General features: G+C 40.4%; 2 protein-coding genes across 9 annotated transcripts; one reads left to right on the plus strand and one right to left on the minus strand.

Annotated features, from left to right (window-relative positions):
* Nucleotides 1-288: 288 nt before the first annotated feature.
* On the minus strand, nucleotides 289-17,446 carry TATDN1 (TatD DNase domain containing 1). Of its 8 annotated transcripts, XM_075023934.1 has the most exons (13): nucleotides 17,346-17,421; nucleotides 16,069-16,134; nucleotides 15,853-15,967; nucleotides 15,397-15,446; nucleotides 13,380-13,443; nucleotides 12,046-12,189; nucleotides 11,906-11,948; nucleotides 5,558-5,643; nucleotides 5,392-5,432; nucleotides 3,917-3,993; nucleotides 3,155-3,225; nucleotides 2,127-2,253; nucleotides 289-550 (listed from the first exon to the last, which is right to left on the minus strand). In XM_075023934.1, the coding sequence occupies exons 6-13, from the start codon at nucleotides 12,185-12,187 to the stop codon at nucleotides 448-450; spliced, it is 690 nt and encodes a 229-aa protein (XP_074880035.1). In that variant the 5' UTR covers nucleotides 12,188-12,189; nucleotides 13,380-13,443; nucleotides 15,397-15,446; nucleotides 15,853-15,967; nucleotides 16,069-16,134; nucleotides 17,346-17,421; the 3' UTR covers nucleotides 289-447. The 8 variants fall into 8 exon arrangements, with proteins under 8 accessions (XP_074880035.1, XP_074880034.1, XP_074880033.1 ...); XM_075023933.1 differs by lacking the exon at nucleotides 15,853-15,967 and having other exon boundaries at nucleotides 17,346-17,446; XM_075023932.1 differs by lacking the exon at nucleotides 15,853-15,967 and having other exon boundaries at nucleotides 17,325-17,382.
* On the plus strand, nucleotides 17,401-21,465 carry NDUFB9 (NADH:ubiquinone oxidoreductase subunit B9). The gene is made up of 4 exons (XM_075023941.1): nucleotides 17,401-17,566; nucleotides 17,944-18,136; nucleotides 20,108-20,221; nucleotides 21,219-21,465. Exons 1-4 carry the CDS (start codon nucleotides 17,481-17,483, stop codon nucleotides 21,348-21,350), a joined length of 525 nt encoding a protein of 174 aa, XP_074880042.1. The 5' UTR covers nucleotides 17,401-17,480; the 3' UTR covers nucleotides 21,351-21,465.
* The last annotated feature ends 515 nt before the right edge of the window (nucleotides 21,466-21,980 follow it).

Here is a 21,980-nt window from a genome sequence, read left to right on the forward strand (position 1 = left end):
TAAAAATTTAGGTTGGTAGACTTAATGTTATAGCATTTGCGTACATGGAACAAAAGACAAAACTGCTAAGCTTTCTGGTAAAGTAGTAAAGCATGCCATTGATGTGTTAAACACTTCTGAATTACCAGTAGTAGCTTTAAGTGCTCTACATGTGAACTCAACAGCCTGATATTCATCTTGTAATGCATACAGGTATTAACAAGAGTTGCTAGCTTGGGCTGTCCTTGAAATCAATCCTGAATCTTGATGAAAGGGAAGCAGGGCTGAGAAACTGCACAAATGCAGACCACCTTTTCAAAAGCAGCTTTAATCTTTTACCATTAGGAAAAAAAAAAAAAAGCACTACATAGTGGCTTCCATTGATAAGAACTTGCAGATATGGTAATTTTTAAGTTTTTGCAGTATATTTACTAAAGTTATGCTGAATAAATGTAAGAAAAAACAACTTTATATATTTGGAAAGAAGACTTTAATAGTGTTGTTATATAGAGTATTGGCCAACTCGAGTGGGTCATCTTCTCTTACTGCTGCCATTATTTCCAGTATTTGACTAAAAAAGAAAGATTGATATTAGAAGACTCTGAAACTCAGTACCGAATATACTTCAGACTGCTGCATGTATTATGTACAAGTCACTAAGATTAACCTGGAATAAAAACCTATGCTGAGAGCAGCAGGGCAGGGTGCTCAGATATGCAAATAGCTTCACTTTTAAGTCACTAACTGCCATTCCCTTTACACTGAACACTGGTTGCTCACTGGTACAGATTCATCTTTGGTCTTTTGACTCTTGTTTGGAGGTAATTAAACAGCTTTCTGTTTCAAAGAAAGTCATTTTGTGGGTGTCTTTATCAATGGTCTTCATTTTTCAGACTGAAGTTCATCAGCCTTTCAAGGCTAAAGTTGCACTATGAATAAACTGGTCTATGGCAAAGCTTAAATTCCAGATGCAGCCTTATCTGAGTATAGCTGCCAAAGTAACTTATTCCTACTTCCCCATTCTCTAGATTAATTGTGATTAATGCATTCAGATATTTGCAGTAAATGTTAAATGAACAATTTTAAAAGGCCCATAGCCTTGATACAAGCCAGGAAAAGGGGGCAAAATAAATGGGATGAATAGCATTAATGCTAACAGAAAACCAAGCCACAATCTTTTCTCTGCATTCTGAGAAAAATGAATATTCTGCACAGTTCCTAAGATGTGTTATACTTTCATTTTTTTTTCTAGTAGCAGAAAAAAAGCTTCATGGTGAAGAGTAAAGAACCTCAAGCTTGGTGGTAGGGTTTGGTGGTTTTGGTTTTTGGATCTTGCCTCTTAACTTACACAATAGCTAAACATTTTGAGGAAGACAGAGTAGAAAAAGTTGCTCTTAACAATTACTGGAATGCAGATATTTTCCTAGATGCAGAATTAGCCCATTTCATGACCGCTCCTGTGCTTTGCAGCCAGGAAAACATTTATTTAATGGAGATGAGATAACGTATCTAAAATGATACATTTCCGTGCTTTTCACACCTCTATGAGGAAGCACGTGAAAAGGTGGCAGAAACCAGTTTCTGTACTTTCTAACTCTGTCCATAAGCCCCTATAGTTTTCTTTTGCTATTCTGTTATGTTGACTGCTGTTACTCATACCTAAACTTCACAGGATCCATTTTTTTTAAGCACATTAGCAGAATGAAGAAATGATCCTAACCAAATTCATGTTACGGCAGTTGATGTCATAGGCACTACTCGGTGTCTCAGTACTGCCCCCTCTGCGGAGGACTGCACAGCTCCAGTGCTGCTACCAGTTTTAAAAATAACTGGAACAACAACTGAGTGAAATTTATTCAAGTCAGGTTACTTTACAGGGTTTAACCCCTTCTCCAGTGTATCAGGTAAAAAGTTAAAAACAGTACTGGTTTCACTTTCAGAGAGCTTTTTACATCCAGAATTTCTGAAGTGGGAAAATTGAGACCTTTTAGATTTTTCCACAGCCTATAAAGCAATACCTTGCACAAGTTTCTATAAATTTAGAACTCATTTCTATTTACTACATTTCCAGTGAACAGATTTTTTTCCATTTTTTTTTCCCTGTGAGATCTGAAGTATTTTAAGTAATAGTACAGCAGTACACTTACATTATATGGCAGGGTTCATTTCTGTCCTTCAAGCAGTGCCCTATTTCCCATTTCTTTTTTGTAGGAAACGTAGTTTTAATGTATTTTGATCCAGCATGAGTATTTTTCACTCCACACCAAGGTGCATCTAGTTTAATTAAAAAAAAAGAAGAGTATGCAATTGTTTGAGAATAGCATGAGATAGTTTAATCAACTACTTCCACAGACAAAAGTTCTTGCAATCTCTTTCTAGCAGTGACTTCGAATTCAAAATAGAATTTAAGAGATTTGGGCAATGTAACGTCTTCACAATCTTTGAATTTTTACATGGTTACCCTCAAGATTTTACATTTTAAAAAATCAGCGTAGTACATAACACTAATTCCCTCTGATACTATAACGATAGCTAGATACACCGTGTCCATTTCTGTAGAACTTTTAACAGGTATGTGCAAATAAATTTAAGGATTTAGGCAGTTTGTGTTTTTTCTTTCTCAGATTCAGAAATCAAAATAAATACTGTATTTATAACTGGCAGTTATTGATAATTGACATGAACATGCCAACAAAAAAGGCATCCCTAGACAGTCAGTTAAAATCACTGCTCATTAGGCCAAGAGGGGAATTCAAGTGTTCTTCCACCTTCCTCCATTTAAAGAGCAGTTGTTTCCAAATGCCGTTACTGCCACCAGCGACAAACTCATAGCCATTGCCCTGTTTTTGGCACATCTCCAGCAAGCTAGATTTTAAAAGATACTCCAGCAGGATTCTGGTACCTAGGTACATTTAAAAATCTGGGCTTGTCAATTTGTTGTTTTCATCTTCCCCTGCAATGTCAGGAACTGACACGGCAGCTTATTCCTTCCAGCATAAGGCTGAGAAGGAGTATTTCTGGAGTCCGTAAACTGCTTTCCAAAGTGAAGGAACAGCCAGTCCTTTTTCTGCTCCGAACTCTGTAGGTCTTGATTCTGCTTTATCATTGCTATACAAGCGTATCTTGTTGCCCAATAGTGTTTAAGTCACAAACTGACCAAGATATAAAATCTTACCAGTCTCTATCATTAATCGTTCACTAGGAATTGATTTCAGCGTTTCCAAGTTGGCTTCTGTTTTCAATGAACTAGAAAATCAGAGTTTGGTTAAAAATACATTAAAAATTTATAAAAGAAATTAGTTTGCCTGTTGAAGTGTTTTGCAGGAAAGGCAGCTTCCTAAATAATTTTGTTAGTGAATATAATTTGCTTCATTTTTAAAAGTGCTGCCTGTAAATTCAAACTTTACAGGAAACAGCAAATTTGGAGAGTTACTCAGTGAAGCCATCTCACCCTACTAAGCATGCAGAACCCCTGCCTGCACTGCCCATATTTGCTTGGCCTCAGCAACCCATGCAACTTATAAAGTGGTGTGGGCTGGCTTTTGGCCAGATGACTGCTGAGAATTCAGACTGCATAATCGGTAGATGAGGCTGCTCAGGTTACATTTGCATTACTCCTGGATTTGACGTAGCAGCTTAAAATTATGCTATTTTTTAAACGCTTCTCAGGAGGACTGCTTCCACGTTCAACAACCTTACTTATTTACAAACAGGGATTGACCTGAGGGTAGTAGAATGGACGTAAGACTAGATTAACTCGCTGAGCTGTGAGTGAAGATCTTTTTATGGCTAACAGACTAATGAGTGCAAGTCTAAATTTGTCAGATGATCAAGAGTCTAGGGAGCTTTGAAAACTTGACCTCATTGTTTAAAAGAAAGCAATGAGTTCACTACAGCTGACATTTTAAAATAGTTTCATTTCTTGTAAAGAACTTACCAGCCATTTATTCCAATATAAAGATCCAAATCTATTATAGCTGCTGCTTCTTCCTTTGTGCCATCAAAAGAATGCACCTAGAACATATATAAATAGATGCACACATACATACAAATATATGTACTTCATTTAAAACTCCAATCATTTAAAAGTATTAGCTTTTATTTGCATTATATTATTTGCATTATTATTTACCTTTGATAGTATGCATTACACATCAGTACAAACATAAAGATGGGACATGGCTTAGCTGATTCTGAATTTGGGGAAAAGTTCAGGCTGAAGTCACTTGAATACTGCAATAGAAACAGCTACCACGTTTTATTAGTGATAAGTATGTGTAGAAAAGGCCTATCCAGTGATAATGCTTTTGGCCTAGGAACTTCCTGTAGCTGATAGCTGGGAGACCATACACAGAAACTAATCCTATGCATGCTGAATTTTTATATTCTTTCATCAGTATTCCCTACAGGGCACTGTCAGGGACGTAGTAAGAGCAGTGTTACATTCTCCACAGATTTTAGTCCACTGGAACTAGACAGTGAGTCTATTCGGTCATCCCAGGGACTAAAAAGGCAAGTCACAAGGAACAAACAGCATAATGCATCTGGGAACTGCAGCGTCTCAGCCCAAGAGGAGTAAAGAGACTGTCTGCTTCCCAACGCTGCGAGGGGGACAGTCAGTTGCACCGGGTGCCTGCTCATCATTTCTCCACTAGTCACCGGTTTTGCAGAAAAGGAAGGAAGGAGAGACTGTACAGTGTTACATAAGAGCACAACATGAAAAGTACTGAGCTAGGGAAAGGTTTTTGTGGTAACAAAGGGGAAACCTGGGGACTGAGATACTATTGTAGGAGGTGTGGCCTGATGTTAGGATAGAATAATCCAAGCATTTACTACTTTTGGAAAACCCTGCCATAATGGAAACCTGAAAGAGTGTTGCTGGACTGACTTAATCATTTCATCCGAAGGTTTTCCTGTTATGCTTTTGAATTAAAATACATGATCTGAATATCTAAAGACATAAAGCAATCAAAAGTTACATCTGGATCTAATTTGAAAATGACGTCTAACGTCAGAAGCAAATGTTTGAGGTTACAGCTTCCGCTGGGAACACGCATCTAAATTATCTGTGGTCTGAATGCACTGCAGTTACAGACACTGAAGAATTGGGAAAAGGCCAATGTCAATTACAAGGTACTTAAACTGTCCTTCTGACAGGCCAGGAAAAACTGCTCGTGTCAGCTGCAGGGCTTTTTCTCAGCCTATCTTCTTACCTTGCAAAAAAGCTGTTGAATAAGCAACGAAAATAAAAATACTAGAAGGGACTGGAAAACACTTGTTAATTAATAATAACTTAAATCATGTAACAGGAAGCCTGCCTAGATTCCATGACAAACAAGAAGTTGCATATTAAGCAACAACATTCACACACTTGCATGTAAAAATGAATGCTACACTGAAGTCCATACTTACCACCCCTCCCACAAATCTATCTCGGTTTCTTCTCATTATGTCTATGAAATGAAATAAATAAAAATATAAGACAGCTTTATAACAAACAAAGGTGAAAGATTCAGGTTTCCAGATTTTTCATATTCAGAATTTGCTCTGAATACGAAATTCTCAAAGCAAAACCCACCTAAAAATTCAGCATGTGAGTTTCTACAGTGGAGAAACATGGGCAGTTTTGTCTGCTCTGACAGGTCAAATTGTTTTTCAAAATACCTGTAAAATAAAAATCACCTTTAAACAGAAACTCAGTCTAAGAGCAAGTAATGAGAGTAGAAGAGTTTTTTCCAGTGCTTGTATGCTTTTGTCCTCCAGAACTAAAGACAGAATTAATGGATTTGCCATGCAAAAGCTCTTATTTGTGCAAGGATTTAAAAGAAACTTTCCCATGGTATATTCACATAGGAGTGATCTATGCTGGAAGAAAGAGAAGTGGTCAAGAGCATCAGTACTGGAAGAATACACACATATATATGCTAAGCATGTACTCGTGTAGTGCGGGTGTTGGAGTTCTTTATTTATTATTTTTAATGAAAGAGGAACTGACTGTTCTTTCCACAAAGTTTTGAAATGTCAGGAATGGGAGAGTGTGGATCACAGGCAGACCACTATTTCAAGAAGCACATGTAAATGTGGTGAGGGTGAGTGAGGGAGCACTAAGCAGACTTCTATAGCCTCAAATGGCCAAACCACATCAGAGCTGGCTGGCCTGTAAAATAACAATCCAGAGTTTTTGTTTGCCCTTCCATGAAGGTCAGTCTTTCTTCTTTTGGGGTGGAACAAATACCAGTATTAGGCATCTTACTTCTGCCCCATTCTGTCTATTGTCTTCGCTCTTTCAAAGTCTTCCACTGTTCCCCCCCCCCCCTCCTTTATGTGCCTGCATCCTTTCCTTTTCACTCATTTTATCCCTACCTTCTATTCCTAGTATTCCCTTTGAAGGAGCGGTAACAGCAAGGCAGCCATCCTATGAAGAGACATAAAAATGTGGGCAGAGCGAAGGTAACTAGGTAGCCAGTTTCCCCAGTGCAGTTTCAAAAGGAAACTAATTAGCACTGAACTAACCCATCACTTGTCATTTGCAGATAGTTCTGATCCCAGGACATTATCATTTACCATTTCTGTCTGCCACGCTACACCCAGGCATGCAAATAACCAATGCTCAGGAAACACAGCAGAGGAACTTAGGCATGGCAGGTGGCCAACAGTGCATAGGTGACTCAGTATCCATACGTAATTTGAGAGATGACATTATCTAGACAAGGCAGGAGAATGACACTGCGGGTCCCAACAGGCTGGGACTGTATGCACATACTGGATTTCTTTAGGTGTTGCTGTTAAAAGCAGTCCAGGGCACTGGGGCATCCCCATCATCAGGCGTCAGAAACATTTCAAAGACAAACTCAAGTGTCCACATATCACTGTGTATGATTCACATATCAATCAGGATAAAGTGGCAGCAAACCATTAGTTTGATTTATGTTTTCCTAACATATAAATAATAAACACAATTAAAAAAAAAGACAATGCAACCGGTCATTTAATTTTGTGCAATTTTCACTATTTTCTGTATATTACAGGTTGATACAGAGGGTGGAAGCAAGGACAGGTAGCCTGGGAGAAATACAGAGAAATTGTTTGAGCAGTGGGGGATCAGGTTAGGAAAGCTAAAGCCCCGACAGAATTAAATCTGACCAGGGACGTCAAGGGCAACAAGAAAGGTTCTGTAGGTATGTCAGTGATACAAATGGAAGACCAGGGAAAATGTGGGCCCTGTCTGGAAGGAAATAGGAGACCTGGTTACCCAGGACATGAAGAAGGCTGAGGTACTCAAATTTTTTGCCTCAGTCTTCACTTGCAAGTGCCCCAGCCACACCACCCAAGTCACAGAAAGCAAAGACAGGGACTGGGAGAATGAAGAACCAGTTGTAGAAGATCAGGTTTGAGACCATCTAAGGAACCTGAAGGTACACAAGTCCATGGGACCTGATGAGATACATCCATGGGTCCTGAGGGAACTGGCGGATGAAGTGGCTAAGCCACTATCCATCACATTTGCGAAGTTGTGGCAGTCCAGGGAAGTTCCCAGTGACTGGGAAAGGGGAAACATAACCCCCATTTTTAAAAAGGGAAAAAAAGGAAGACCCGGGGAACTACAGGCCAGTCAGTCTCACCTCTGTGCCCCGCAAGATCATGGAGCGGATCCTCCTGGAAACTGTGCTAGGCCACATGGAAGATAAGGAGGCGATTGGTGACAGCCACCATGGCTTCACTGAGGGCAAATCGTGCCTGACAAATCTGGTGGCCTTCTGTGACGGGGTTACAGTGTTGGTGGATAAGGGAAGAGCAACGGATGTCATCTACCTGGACTTCTGCAAAGCATGTGACACTGTCCTGCACGACATCCTTGTCTCTAAATTGGAGAAACATGGATTTGATGGATGGACCACTCAGTGGATAAAGAATTGGCAGGATGGTCACACTCAAAGAGTTGCAGTCAATGGCTCCACGTCCAAGTGGAGAGCAGTGACGAGTGGCATTCCTCAGGGGTCGGTATTGGGACCGGCGCTGTTTACCATCTTTGTTGGTGACTAGGACAGTGGGATTGAGGGCACCCTTGGCAAGTTTGTGGATGACACCAAGCTGTGTGGTGTGGTCGACACGCTGGAGGGAAGGGATGCCATCCAGAGGAACCTTGACAGACTTGAGAGGTGGGCTCATGAGAACCTTACGAAGTTCAACAAGACCAAGTGCAAGGTCCTGCACATGGGTTGGGACAATGCCAAGCACAAATACGGGCTGGGCAATGAGTGGATTGAGAGCAGCCCTGAGGAGAAGGACTTGGGGGTATTAGTGGATAAAAAACTGAATATGAGCCAGCAATGTGCACTTGCAGCCCAGAAAACCAACTGTATCCTGGGCTGCATCAAAAGAAGCATGGCCAGCAGGTCAAAGGAGGTGATTCTCCCCCTCTATTCTGCTCTTGTGAGACCCCACCTGGAGTACCACGTTCAGCTCTGGGGCCCTGGACATAAGAAGGACACGGACCTGTTGAAGCAAGCCCAGAGGAGGGCCACAAAGATGGTCAAAGGGCTGGAGCACCTCTCCTAAGAGGACAGGCTGAGAGAGTTGGGGTTGTTCAGCCTGGAGAAGAGAAGGCTCCGGGGACACCTTCTAGCAGCCTTCCAGTACTTAAAGGGAGCCTACAAGAAAGCCAGAGAGGGACTTTTTACAAGGGCATGGTAGTGATAGGACCAGGGGTAATGGCTTTAAACTAAAAGAGGGTAGATTTAGATTAGATGTAAGGAAGCAGTTCTTTACTGCGAGGGTGGTGAGGCACTGGAACAGGTTGCCCAGGGAAGTTGTAGATGCCCCATCCCTGGAAGTGTTCAAGGCCAGGTTGGACAGGGCTTTGAGCAACCTGGTCTAGTGGAAGGTGTTGCCAACCATGGCAGGAGGGTTGGAACTAGATGGTCTTTAAGGGCCCTTCCAACCCAAACCATTCTGTGATTCCTCTGACAAAAGTTACCTTCCCTGCTTATCAGTGCAGATCTTTTGAGATAGAACAGGTGCAAAAGAGATCAGCTGTAATGTTAAAAACTGACATGAAAATTCAGGAGAATTAATTACACCTACTTTGAATCTTCTTTCTAGTCTAGCTGCTGTGCTTAGTTTAGCTTGTTTGACTAAATATATATTTAATTGCAACTCATGATTGCTCTTGCAGTTAAATAGCTACAGTTGCTTGATTATTGGTGGTGGTTTTTTTTTTAAACAGAAGGCTTGTTTCCTAAGGAAATGAGGTTTTAGAGAGTGAGCTGCAAATAAGTCCCCTAAGTAACCTACTGCCAATTTCAATCTCATTTTGAGAAGGGTAGTGGTCTTGAAAGTACAAAATTTAGTGCCCCTACAACTGGTAAGGCAAATCAAGCATCTTGAATTCCTAGCAACAATGAAGCTTAACTCATGCTGCTACTTGTCCTGTCAAAGAGAAAAAGGAGGTGAATGGGGAAGTTCTCGGAGAGAAAAAATAAAAACAAAGAGAAAGGGAAAGAGAAACCCTGGAAAAGCATGAAGAAACCAGATGTACAGTGATCAGAATGGTAACAAAGTAAGTCAGTAGGAAACTAAACCTTACTAGCTCCAGTGCTGAAGGAACAACCTTTTTCTTTGGGTGAGTAGACTGTCATTCAATATATGCTGGTTCTATGTTTCCTCTCTTTAAAGAAGTTTTAAAATATTTTGCATGGTTGTTCACAGGTTTAATTTTGACCATAAAGTTCAAATACTATGGTATTTTCAGGTTTAGAATCAAGACACCAAAGGAGCTGAAGCAAATTGGCCTTGTTGAGGTAGAATAACGTCAGACAAACAATTCTGGATTAATGTATAAGTAATAGTGTATGTGATTTTGTTCATCGCCTCCAATCTGGTTAATAAAACTCCTGTTTCCATGTCACTAAACCCCACAAACCCCTTCCAGTAGCACAGCAGAAGTGAAACTTCTATAGACTTATCAGTCCATTTATAATGCGACCTTCACCATAATATGAAGGCAGTAGCTTCATCTAACTACCATTCAAATCACCATTTTCTGTTGGAAAAGTTATGAGAATGGAGAAAAATTCTGACAAAAAAAGTTCTTAGGGCTGCTTCAACAAAGGAATTTCATCTTTATTAGCTTTTCAATCCAAGAAAAAGGATTAAAAAAATAATGTTCACTTTTTACAGGTGAAAATCATCCAGAAGAAAACACAGCATAACTAACTAGAAAATAATGATTAAACATTAAACAAAACAGAGGTCATACTCAGATACTACCCACTGGGAAACTACCATACTTCTCTTCTATGGGGTAACCCTGCAGCTACTTGCTAGCTATTGCAGTGACTGCTACACCTGAACTGCAGATCAGCTGAAAAGTGGTGACCTGCCTCCATGCATTTCACACTTTGCCTTCCTTTTTTTTTAGTTCATTTATCAAGCATACGTTGAACATTAATTCAAAGAACCCACCATCCAGTCTGCTAAAGGTCATGAAAGCCAGACTGTATCTAACTACATAGCATTCAATTAGCAGAAATGAAAACAACCCCAAACCCTGACCACATTTCACAAACACGTGGAGAATGAACGGCAGGGAAAGCTGTCCATTTAGAAAATACAGAATTTACAAACACAATGTTTGCAGGCATCTGTCCTTGAGGCTTTCAATACTTCTTCACTCCCTCATATTTCTTGCTTCCTGTCTTTTTCATCAATCACCTCCTTCCAACTGCAAATTCCAGGAAGGGCTCCCAAAATGCTCTGAGAAACTAGATTTATATATTTCATACGATTCACTGAAATAGCTCAGATAAAGACTTTCTGTCATTATCAAACTTATCTGGAAAGGACTTACCTACCACTTTAAAAGGAATTTCTGCTCTGCCCTGCTACCTCTTTCCTCACAACCCAATTTCAGTGCACTAGATTAGAAGTTTTTCACTACAGGACTTCAGCTGCAGCCCATCAGATAAGGAAAATCAGATAAATTTTTTCTCCCAATAACATCAAGGCAGTTAAGGATCTTAAAATATGATACTCCACCAGTGTTTTAGGCTGCCATAGAAAAGAAACCGGTTATACTCCAAGGTGTGCTTTGCTGAACTGAATTCTACCAGGAGAAAAAGTTCTGTCCACTTTGCTGAATACTTTACTTTATCACTGTAGCATTATGAAGAAATTAACTCTATTACTGCTAACGTGGCAATTAGAAAAAAACACAACTAACCACTGCCCCCCAGTGACTAATTTACTCAGAACAGTAATATGCAAGCACAATTCATGAATCACTCTTCTTATTTGAATTTATCACATATCTTTCAGTCAGTTCCCTCTGTAGACAGAAATTCCGAGTACAAGAGTGCAAGCTGATTTTAGGGGCTGTGCTAGCTTTTTTCCATTCAGTATCTATGCTGCATATATTACTTCAAAAGACAGATCTCTCCAGCTCCCGAGATTATCTTTTTTATCAGGTCTCAATTACCTGCTCCCAGCTAGCACCTCCCTTCCTAAAAGCTTATTTTTGACACTGCCGACTTACCCTTTTTGACAGTTCTGTTCCCTTCCCCATGGCTTTCAATCAATAACCTAATTCTTTCACACACTACAGTTGTTCTCCTCCCCATAAGTCTCTAGGAGTTCTTCAGTATGAGCAAGAACAAACACCTGTCACATCCAGACACCCACAAATTCTGATCAATTTTACAGAAAAAGACATGCTAAGTCAATACCAGGCAGGTAGCAAAATTTAGCACATAGCACTACTTGAATGTAGGCATCTTTCTTTAAAGTCCCATTTCTGCCAAAAAAACCCAGAGCCAACCCTGCAAACTGCAGGTCTATACCTGACAAAATGTTACGTGGTAGAACACAAAATAGAAAACACTCCTGTAAATTGCTACAAGTCAATTTATAGTCATCAGAAGTTTCTTACTTGAGTTGGATGTCCTTTGGGCAAAATTCTAATCTATCAAAATCTACAAATAGAAAGAACAAAAAACCCACTTAGTGTTATAGGATTTTTTAATGTATGTCTAGAAAAAAAAAATATTGAAGTACTAAGATAACACTTACCTAAGCCACATTCTCCAACTGCTATTACCTTTGTCTTATTTTTTTCAATCAGATTTTTTAATTCAGATAAATACTGTTCAGGGCTACTCTGTTCAAATTCTCCACAGCGGGTAGGATGACAGCCAACTGTACTGTAGAACATGTCTAAAGCAAGATAGTATTAGTTGGTTTTAAGAAAAAAAAAAAGAAAAATTATAGACGGTATAGACAGTATCTGTATCTGGACTTTTTTTTGTTGCTCATTATTTTAAAAGAAAACTCCCCTTGAACATCTTTATCTTGGTGATGATTTTATTACACTTGTATTTTCTGCTTTAAAAAATGTTAGACAGTACTTCCAGCAGGGGTGTGCACATGTGTTTCTTTTGAGTACACATTATTTAGTATACTCCAAAACCGCAACTCAAAGCTGAATTACTTCGGTGGAGCAGCCCTCAACAAATCATACAATTGTTGAGGATGGAAGAAACCTCTTGAGATCACCCAGAAATACATCTCGTTCAAAATGCATCAGGTTATCCTCAGCATCTTCATGCAGACAGCACGCAGTGTGTCTCTGCATAAGCTGTTACAGAATTTTGCAAGCAACATTTAGCCTGATTCACCCACATATCTAATCTAGGTTACCTTAGTGCCAAAACTAACACTTCTGCTAAGTGCCTTTACAGAGAATGTATAAGCCTGGGAGGGAGGGACAGACTATATAAGGCCCCAAGCAACTTGACCTAATCTTAAAGCTAGTCCTTCTTTGATGGAGGTGGGGACCTTGATCGGGTTGGACCAAATTAACTCCTCAGGTTCATTCCAACTTAAATTATTCTATGGTTCTCTTCGTAAATAGTACTTTAACATGTGTTTTAGTTCAAATACATACTTAAGTAATTAGTGGAATGATATTTGCCTTTTCACAGAAAGAAAGGTAAAGCTAGGAGAACCATAAAGAAAAAGATACCTCTCTTGTTCAAGCTGGTCATGATAGATTGGTAAGTAAAAAACAAACAAAAACCCACCAAAAAACATATCCACCACACCATATAAGCATTCCAGCTTATTTCTAGAAGAGAGCCTTGTAACAAAATTTGTATTCCAGAAATTTCCTGTAATTTCTGTCTAGAAATAGAAATTACAGGAAAGACTGATTCCTTCCAACACCCAGGGATCTAAAGAGCAACATACAGAAACTCATACACAATGCATTCATCCCATTCTGAAACATAATTTCTCATTTTGAGATTCTGAAACAACACCAGTAGCAGGTCCTTTTGAACTCTTAATTCTGAGAGTGGAGAAGGTTATAGATTTAACTGACAACATTAAGTTTAAAGTGGAAATACCATTTGTTTGTGCCAGCTGCAATGCATCTTTACTATCTTGTAGACTCCCACCTGTAATCAAAAACTTGGAAGAAGAAAAGTACTGTCAATGAGTATGATCTTCTCTGAACATCAAACAGAATGTTTAAGAAAACACTCAGATATAAGTAAGAATCTAGACAGAGAACATGAGAAGACAATTACTAATGTATATTTGACAAAATTTCATAAATCAGTAAAACCTCAATGGTCCTCAGGAGCTAGTAAATACACTAGGTATCAAAACCTTATTTTTTTCTTTATCAAGTATCTTCTAAGTATTTAAACCATTAAATTAGTAAAATACATCTATTTGCAGCAATATTAACTTCATTAGACAATGACTCAAGAAACTTTATTTGCATTCAAGAAATGATAATCAAACATTCTCCTTGTCTTACAGGTGGAGAAACTAAAAACTCCTCAACACCCAAAACAAGACATGAGTAGGTAAGTAGATAAACCAACAAAGGAGCCCGTATCAGAGTTGGGATTACAAATTTAAAAATTTCTGCCTCCGATCTTTTATTTTTACCTTAAGATCAAAGGTTATCACACAAGAATTGTTGCTTACAGCGTTTTTTGAATCACCACTTGCAGGATCTTGTACCCTAGGTCTTAATAAATGATGACTACACTGCTTTTGGACCACTTCTATCCCTACGTATGCTATATACCAGACTCGGTCAGCACCAAGTCAGACATTTCTGCAGCATGGTCCATTAGAGATGGACACATCCCAACAGTATCACCAGAAAAATAAATTAAGCTGAAAGTGGCTCAGTGTACACAGGGCAAAACTTCACAAAAATTACCATAAATCGGCAGCTATATAGAAAAATAGAAGTATTTTCAAATAAACAGATTAAGATTCTAGGCAAGTAGAAACAATCTGGGATGGGATAGACTTCTGACGCTGTACAGGACAGTAGCAAGACTGAAAACATAGCTAAGGACATGGAAATCCTGAATTCCATCTCTGAATTCACTGTGCACCTTGAAAAAGTTATGCAGCCAATCTATTTTTGATGATAAAGTAGGAAAATTGCCACTTACTTTCAGAGGGTGGTATAAAGATTAAACAGTACTTATACAGCATATATAAACACAGTAAAAGTGACTATGATTCTGTATTTGCTGCAGTGTGGTAACTTCTCCATCACTAGAGCTTTCTTTTTTTTGTCTACCAGTTTATTGTCCCCTATTTTCAGACGAGAGCCTTTTAGCAAGTCTATTCCTCTTCTAGAGGAGGGTTTATTTCTTTATTTCTAATCCACCAGCCTTATTAGTGCAGTAGAACAGTTCGTGACAGTGTGCATTGTATTCAATTTTAATTCATATTTTTGTCTTGACAATTTATTCAGTTTAAAGAGATATAGGTAGGCTAGACTATTATAACAAAAGGAGTGTGGTCCACTGCTAAAAACACCAATTTCAAGCTAAGAGTTACAAACCTGTTCATAATGATGCCGTTTAAATGCACATAACCCAGTATTTACTAGCAGACATTCGAATGAAAGAATTTATGGGCACTCCCAGCTGTTCTGCAATTACCAATTTCCTTTACATACAGAAATATCTGAAGGATTATTATCAGGAGAGTTTTTAAGTTTTTATCTGTAGTGGCAACTGTTGAGTCAGTCACTCAGGATACAAGAAGGCAGGAGTGGCTGCCTATAATACTACTAACAAAGAAAATTACGTACTAGTTGACTGCAGTAGGTCAGAGGAGAACACCTTTCTCTTGAAACTGTACAGAAGAAATTCTACATACATACCACATCTGATACCACTGAACTTAAATAATCAGCATCTAACGATCTGTGCAAATGAAAGACAATGCTCTGCACAGAACGCTTTTGTTTTATGCTGTTGAAGAAAGTTACTGCATTTTCCACTGCAAGTTGCAGAAACATTTGTTTTAATAGCGGAGCACTAAAAAACCAAAGTATTAGAAAGCAGTTTAAAATATTAAAGAAATTCTATTATAAGAAATTACCTTTTTAATGCCAATTTTGACTGCTCTCTCTACCACATCCAAAAAGTCATCTGTGAAAGTTCATAAAAAATGTCATAAATTGAACTTCAGGTTTTACAGCATAACTTAACTACTTTTCAACTAAAACTCACTTTCATGCAGTCAAAATGCATATCACAAACAATCTTTAAACCACATTTCAGTAATCTTTAGAAGTCAATAACAAAATGCAATAACTGAAGATACAATTTAAATCCAAGAAGTCAATGGAAGTTTTTCACATACTTTAGTAGACTCTTTTTACATTTATATCTAAAGGCCATGACAGCAAAAAAGCATCAGTTATAATTAGTAACTATGACTCAGCAATGCAATACTTCATAGTTTATTGATCATAATTCTCAGATCAGTTTCTTCCATGCAATCCTAACATAAATACATCAGCAATTTTCCATTTTGCTCTAGAAGCAAAGTTACCTGTATGACAACTTAATAGCAATTCAGTAGAAGACAGTATATTTTGCTTAGAACATCTAACTTATTTTGTCACACTTTCTTCTTCAAGCCATAGTAAATAATAAGCATCCAGTTTCTGAGGAGAAAAAAAAAAAGTTCTAACCTCACTTGCTGACAAGATGCTTCCATTTTAATAAGAGGGATTCAGTCTTTCAGCAGATACAAAGCAACATTTACCTTGATGTTTTTGTGTTCCCCTGTAGATTCCTCTGAACATAGGATCTGTCAGGTTAATACCAATATCTACGAAAAAACAAATATAGAAATTAGATGCTATAGTCACTCTGCATTTCATTCTGAGCGTTAGCCAACTAGGGAAGGCAACGGAAAGCATATCTCAGTAGTCCCCAACTACCACATTGACAGGACATATAAAGCTTAAGCATAAGTTTACTCACATAATTTGAGAGCTTACTTCTTACTAGAAGTGACAGAAAAATTGAATTTTGGCCTTCTGTGCAACTCCAGACTTATTCTATGAGTGTATAAAACACGTCCTCATAGTCACCAAAGCCAATACGTATATACTGTTTATTGCAATTAATTCCACTTTTCGCATGAAAATACAAATTTATCTTGGCCCACAAGCAGTAACAGGGAAAGGAAAACACAGCATCTCACATACAACTTTTACACCCGTGGGAGCAGCAGCAGACTGCCTCATAAAAGCCGCCTGTTTTCCCTCCTACGGCCTGCGACCATCCAGCCTGGCCAGCAGCATGAGCAAGAAAACCTGCAATGCAGTCACCGACCAAAGCTGCTCCAGCCCCAGCACAGCCGCCTTCTACTTGGCTCCCAAGGCCTTCCCTGAGCTGCAGCCTCACAGCCAAGGGCTGAAGCAGAGGCTTCAGCAACAACCACCTCTCCAGCTGCCAGAACCCACGTTTCTAGCAGGGTTTCCAGTGGGAAGGGAAATTTTCCAAGGCTGCTCAGCCACACATAGAACATCGATCTCAACCGACCTTCTCAAATTTACATACTTACTGCCAAATTTCCTAAGAATATTAACATTTTTATCGAAGCCAATGCCATGCAATTAGAAACAACCACAGCCAACGCGCCAACGCGATAAAGGGGATGAGAAGCGGCCCGAAAACCCAGAGTTTAGGGATAACGCTGAGGAGACACGCAGCAGCCCCTCGGTGCCCCGCGTAAAGCCCCCAGCGATGGCAGAAGCGTTCCCAAACGCTTCTTGTAGGCCTAGGCGGCCTGCATCTCGGCCCCGGAGACACCGAGAGGGACAACAGGAGGTGACAAGCCCTGGATGAGGGGCAGGCCCCACCACCAGAGCGGCCCACGCCCCCCCCCCGCCCGCCACCCTCGGCCCCTCAGGGAGCGGGGCGGCCTCAGCCCGGCACCGGGCGAGGTACGGAGGGACTCTGGGGCGAGGCGACCAGCCCCTACCGGGGCCGGGGACGCAGACCCCCCCCTACCCGCCTCCGCTCTCCCCTCACCGATGAACTTGGCACGACTCATGGCGGCGGCGATAGCGGCGGCGGGAGCGCGAGCCACGCGCCTGCGCGCGGCGGCGTCCTCCACCTTCCCGTCGGCCCCCGCGCGCGCGAAGGTGAGGGGTAGGGCGGCCCGAAATGGCGGCCTACCTGACGCACCAGCAGAAGGTGCTGCGGCTCTATAAGAAATCCCTGCGGCACCTGGAGTCCTGGTGCATCTACCGGTGAGAGGCGAAGGGAGGTGCGCCGGGGGAAGGGGGAGAGGCCTGTCCTTCCTAGGAGCGGGGCCTCTCAGCTCCGCACTTAGCCGGGGGGGGGGGGGGGGCTGGCCTTCTCCGCCGAGATGGGGCGTTGGGCTTGACTGGCGCTTTGTCTTCTCCCCCCGCCCAGGCATGGCTGAAGGGGTGAGGAAAAAGCCTCTAGGGTAACTTGCCTGTGCCTGCTGCAGAAAAGGGTGATGTGGGAACAGGAGCTCCTCGGCGGCCCCTGGCCAAATCCTGTCTTTGCGCAGGGGTGACTGATGATATTGCCAAGCTTTGTTTCTCTATGCGATTAGTGTTTTCCTCCAACGTGCGTCATTGTGCTTAACCTCTGTCTGTAGAGACAAGTACCGCTACTTTGCCTGCCTCCTGAGAGAACGATTTGATAAGAACAAGGATGTGAAGGATATGGTGAAAGCTACAGAGCTGCTGAAGGCAGGCGAGGAGGAGTTCTGGGCAAACCAGCATCCTCAGCCATACATCTTCCCTGACTCCCCTGGGGGCACTTCCTATGAGAGATACGAGTGGTACAAGGTAAGGTAGCCTGTAAGGTTGTGTTACTGCGCTTACCTTACTCTTCTTTTAGTGAATGTAAAGTGAGCGCTTGAAGTGGTCTTTCATAGGGCTGCAGCTTGACTCAGCAGTATCATTTCATTAATAGTTTACTGCTGCTGAATGTCTTGCTGCTTGCGTGGGAGAAGCTGTCCCGCTTGTCTGATCCTTGCAAGTGGAGTTTGTTGGTTTGTCTGAATACAGCTAGCTTCTTTTTGCTGGGATAAGCATCTGCTCTTTTGCCAAATGGAAGCTGCCCTGTAATGAGTCAGGCAGGCACAGTGGAAAGGTTGGAGCTGAGCTGTGACAGTAAACAACATGCAGGAAGCTGTGCTGCCTGTTGTGGTGCCATCTGGTCACAGCCTTGGTTTCTCTTTGGCCTTGTCAGATGTCAGCTTGGCTGTTGGGGGGCTTCACTCAGTCCCATCGTTCTTCCAGCATTTTGAGTTTTTCCAGCAAATTATCATTTCCCTTCATATCCTGTAGTGCCAGATACGTGTCTGTGCGTCACTGTGTGATAGGTGGTAGGCCTTAAAATAGAAGCTATATTTTTAGGCACTTTTAGAGGCTTTTCTTTCCCCTAGATTTTTCTATTTAGAAGTAAAGAAACAAGTTTCTTAGAAAAAACACAGGGTTTTTGCTTTCTCGGTATTGTCTCTTAATGCATTACAAGAAGTTAATACTAACCTAGAGAGTGTATGCACCCATTTTCTCCTGAATTTGAAGAAAGTGCTGACACAAGACTAGATCTGATCACATAAGAAAGCATAAGAAGCCATGTGAAAGGAAGAATCTGACATAGATTTATCAGAGGCAGAAAAAAGAACATAGGAGTGAAAAAGGAAGAGGAGGGCTTAAGCTTATGCCAAGGCCATGGGCCTTAGCAGTAGCAGAGACAATAGCGAGAGAGAATCTGGATGGAAAAAAGGCCAGTTGAGCAATAAATGGTCACGATTAGTCTTCATATAGAAATGTAAACTGGTTTATGTTCTCTTTTCTTTGCCCTGTTTGATATGTGAAAACTCTTAACAAAATGGCCGTCACAAGGATTTGGCTTCTAGGTATATCAGTGACTGTCCATTGTGGATGCTGCTACAAAATGTAATTTTTAGATCTCAGGCTGTTCGATGGTTTTAATTGTTGTTTGGTGTGTGTGGATTTTTTTTTTTTAAATGTTAGCAGCTTTGCTATTTCTGTTCAGTCCAAGGTTTACTCACTGATGAGAATCACAGCAGGAAACTGGAAGTGTAAATGTCACTAGGTGAATGATGGTATTGGAGCAGCTTCTTAATTTTCTTTTTTTAAGGATTGGGGGTTTTGGTGGTGGGATTTTTTGGTTTTTAATCAATGTTCCTGTATTTAAAACTTCAACATTTAGTGATATGCTGCTGCAGAATTTTAAAGTTTGCTTTTTTTCTTGACCGGACATCTTGGAGGTCAGACCATTATCAAGATCTTAAAAGCCACTGATTTTTTAGTAGTTGTAAACAAGCAGAAATGAACTGTAAGGTTCTGTCTCTGTCAAATAAAAGAAATTAGTAGTTGGAAAAAAGAATCTCTCTAACCTGCTGCCTTTTGGAGAAGGAAGGGAAGAAATGAGATCTTCTCTTCCACCAGATGGAATTATTTTGAGAACTTTTTGAATAAATGGAGATGACCTGGGATTTGTCTTCACGATGCTATGATTTAAGCAAGTTGCTATGATGTCTTCCTATGATTTAGAATAATGTGTGAAACACAGATTAAAAGTACTGACCTCTGCCATGTAGTGCCTTCAGCCTAACAATAGTCAGGTAGCTCTTAAATGGTGCCTTTTATGTAGTACTTTATTTCCTGGGTTATTGATCCATTTTAATACTGGCTTCAGTGATTGAGTTTAGTTCTTTTGTATGTGTACTACATATGATTTCATATATAAAAATAATATATATAAATTATATTTTTCTTTAACAGATTCCTGAATGGTGCTTGGATTACTGGCATCCTTCTGAGAAGGCAATGTATCCTGATTACTTTGCCAAACGAGAGCAATGGAAGAAGCTGCAGCGAGAAAGCTGGGATAAAGAGGTCAGTGCTTGCTCAAAGCAAATTAAAGCCTTTTTAGCACGCAAGTATTTTGTGTGACATTTAGATGTGTTCTTGGAAAAATTATTGAATGCCTACTGCAGTCTCATTTAGACTCTGCTTTATTAGAACTCTTGGCAGTGTGAAACACTGACTTGACCTAAAATGCCTACACAGTTATCTCGGAGTTACAGCTTCTTAAAGGCTGTGAAGGGAATTTGAAGTTAAAGCTGAACCTGCTATTTAGCACAGGGCTGTTGTAGCAGTTTAGCTAAAAGAAATTCCAAAGTGGGATGAGAGGAGATTAATGATCAGAGAATTCCTCTTCTGCTGCTGTGAAGCTCTGACACTTTCTGGTTGCACATTTGAAAGTGACTTACCACAGTGTTCATCAGCTGGGAATCGAGACTAATTTCTGGCCATCCGAATCTGAGATTCAGCTGAGAAAAGTTGATGTTCTTTGAAGAGTTCTTCAGTTCAGTTGTAGAGAAATAGTTTGCTTGTATGTAGTATGGCACTCTTATCAGAATTAACATAGTGGCAGCCAGCACTTATGCTGCTTCAAGAAACATGTACTGAAAATATCTAAAGGGCTGTTGGTGGCATGCAGAAATTGAGATCTCCTATGGACTGGAATGAAGTTGTTCAGGACTTGTAGTTATCTGGCACCTTTCAAAGCAGCAAGAGAATTCAGTCTGTTTAACATAGCAATGGTAGACATGAATTATGTGGAAATAATGACCTTTTAAGTAAAATTTCTCTTGCAAATCACTCTTTACTCCTAAAAATTCCTTCTTAATTAGGTGATATGAGTTTGCAATGATTACTGAGTTTCAGTGAATACTGGGGAAACATGAAACCTGTCTGTCAGCTGAAGGCATTACTGCTGGTTCTTCCCTTCTGAAATGGGGGCTAGTTTTGCTCACTGCCTGGGCACTGAAAAACACATTATGGAAATGCATATTTATGTACTAAAGCAATTTTATGTCTTGTCTTCTAGATTAAGCAATTGGAAGAAGAAACTCCAGCTGATGGTCCAAGAACTGAAGCTTTGCCTCCAGCTCGTAAGGAAGGTCATCTGCCACCACTGTGGTGGCATTATGTTACGAGACCTCGTGAAATGCCCATGTAAAAGCATTACTTCACGTGAGAATCGAAGCGGTCTATCTTCTGTAGGCAGTTGACATGGCAGTGACCGCATGCTACTCTAAGTGATACAAAATAAAGCTAAATAAAGTAAAAGAGAAGGCATTTTTCTGACATACTGTTCTATAGCATGCACACTTCACTTCCAGTTTGTGCAGTGTAGAATAGGTGACTGTTAACATCTACACTATATATCTAAAATGTCAGAGAACACTGACCAGCCTGTGAAGAAGTCTTAATGGGGTACTGACACCAGAGCAAGTTTTACTGCGGCTTTCACAGTAAGAGTCAGAAAACTCAACTATGAGACTGAAAAAATAATTGGCCACATAAAACTCATGTTCCCAGAGAAGGAATGTCAGCTTGAATGGGCAGGAGAGGCAGATTTGCTGGGGGATGGGATCAAATGAGATGAGAACAACTATGGCAAGAGCCTGTCTCCCACTGTGGAGAAGGAGGGAGGGAGGCCTGGAGGGGAGTGGATGAAAATCAATAAACAATTCATATCAGCACCGTAACTTGGAATCTGGTACTAAATACAGGCAAGGTGTTAAAGCTAGAGTTTCAAGATACTGACAGCAACGGACATGAGGTTTGGTTGCTCCTGGTATGAGGG

The sequence above is a fragment of the Buteo buteo genome, chromosome 3 (genome assembly GCF_964188355.1).
Source record: "Buteo buteo chromosome 3, bButBut1.hap1.1, whole genome shotgun sequence".
In the NCBI taxonomy this organism is placed as follows: Eukaryota; Metazoa; Chordata; class Aves; order Accipitriformes; family Accipitridae; genus Buteo; species Buteo buteo.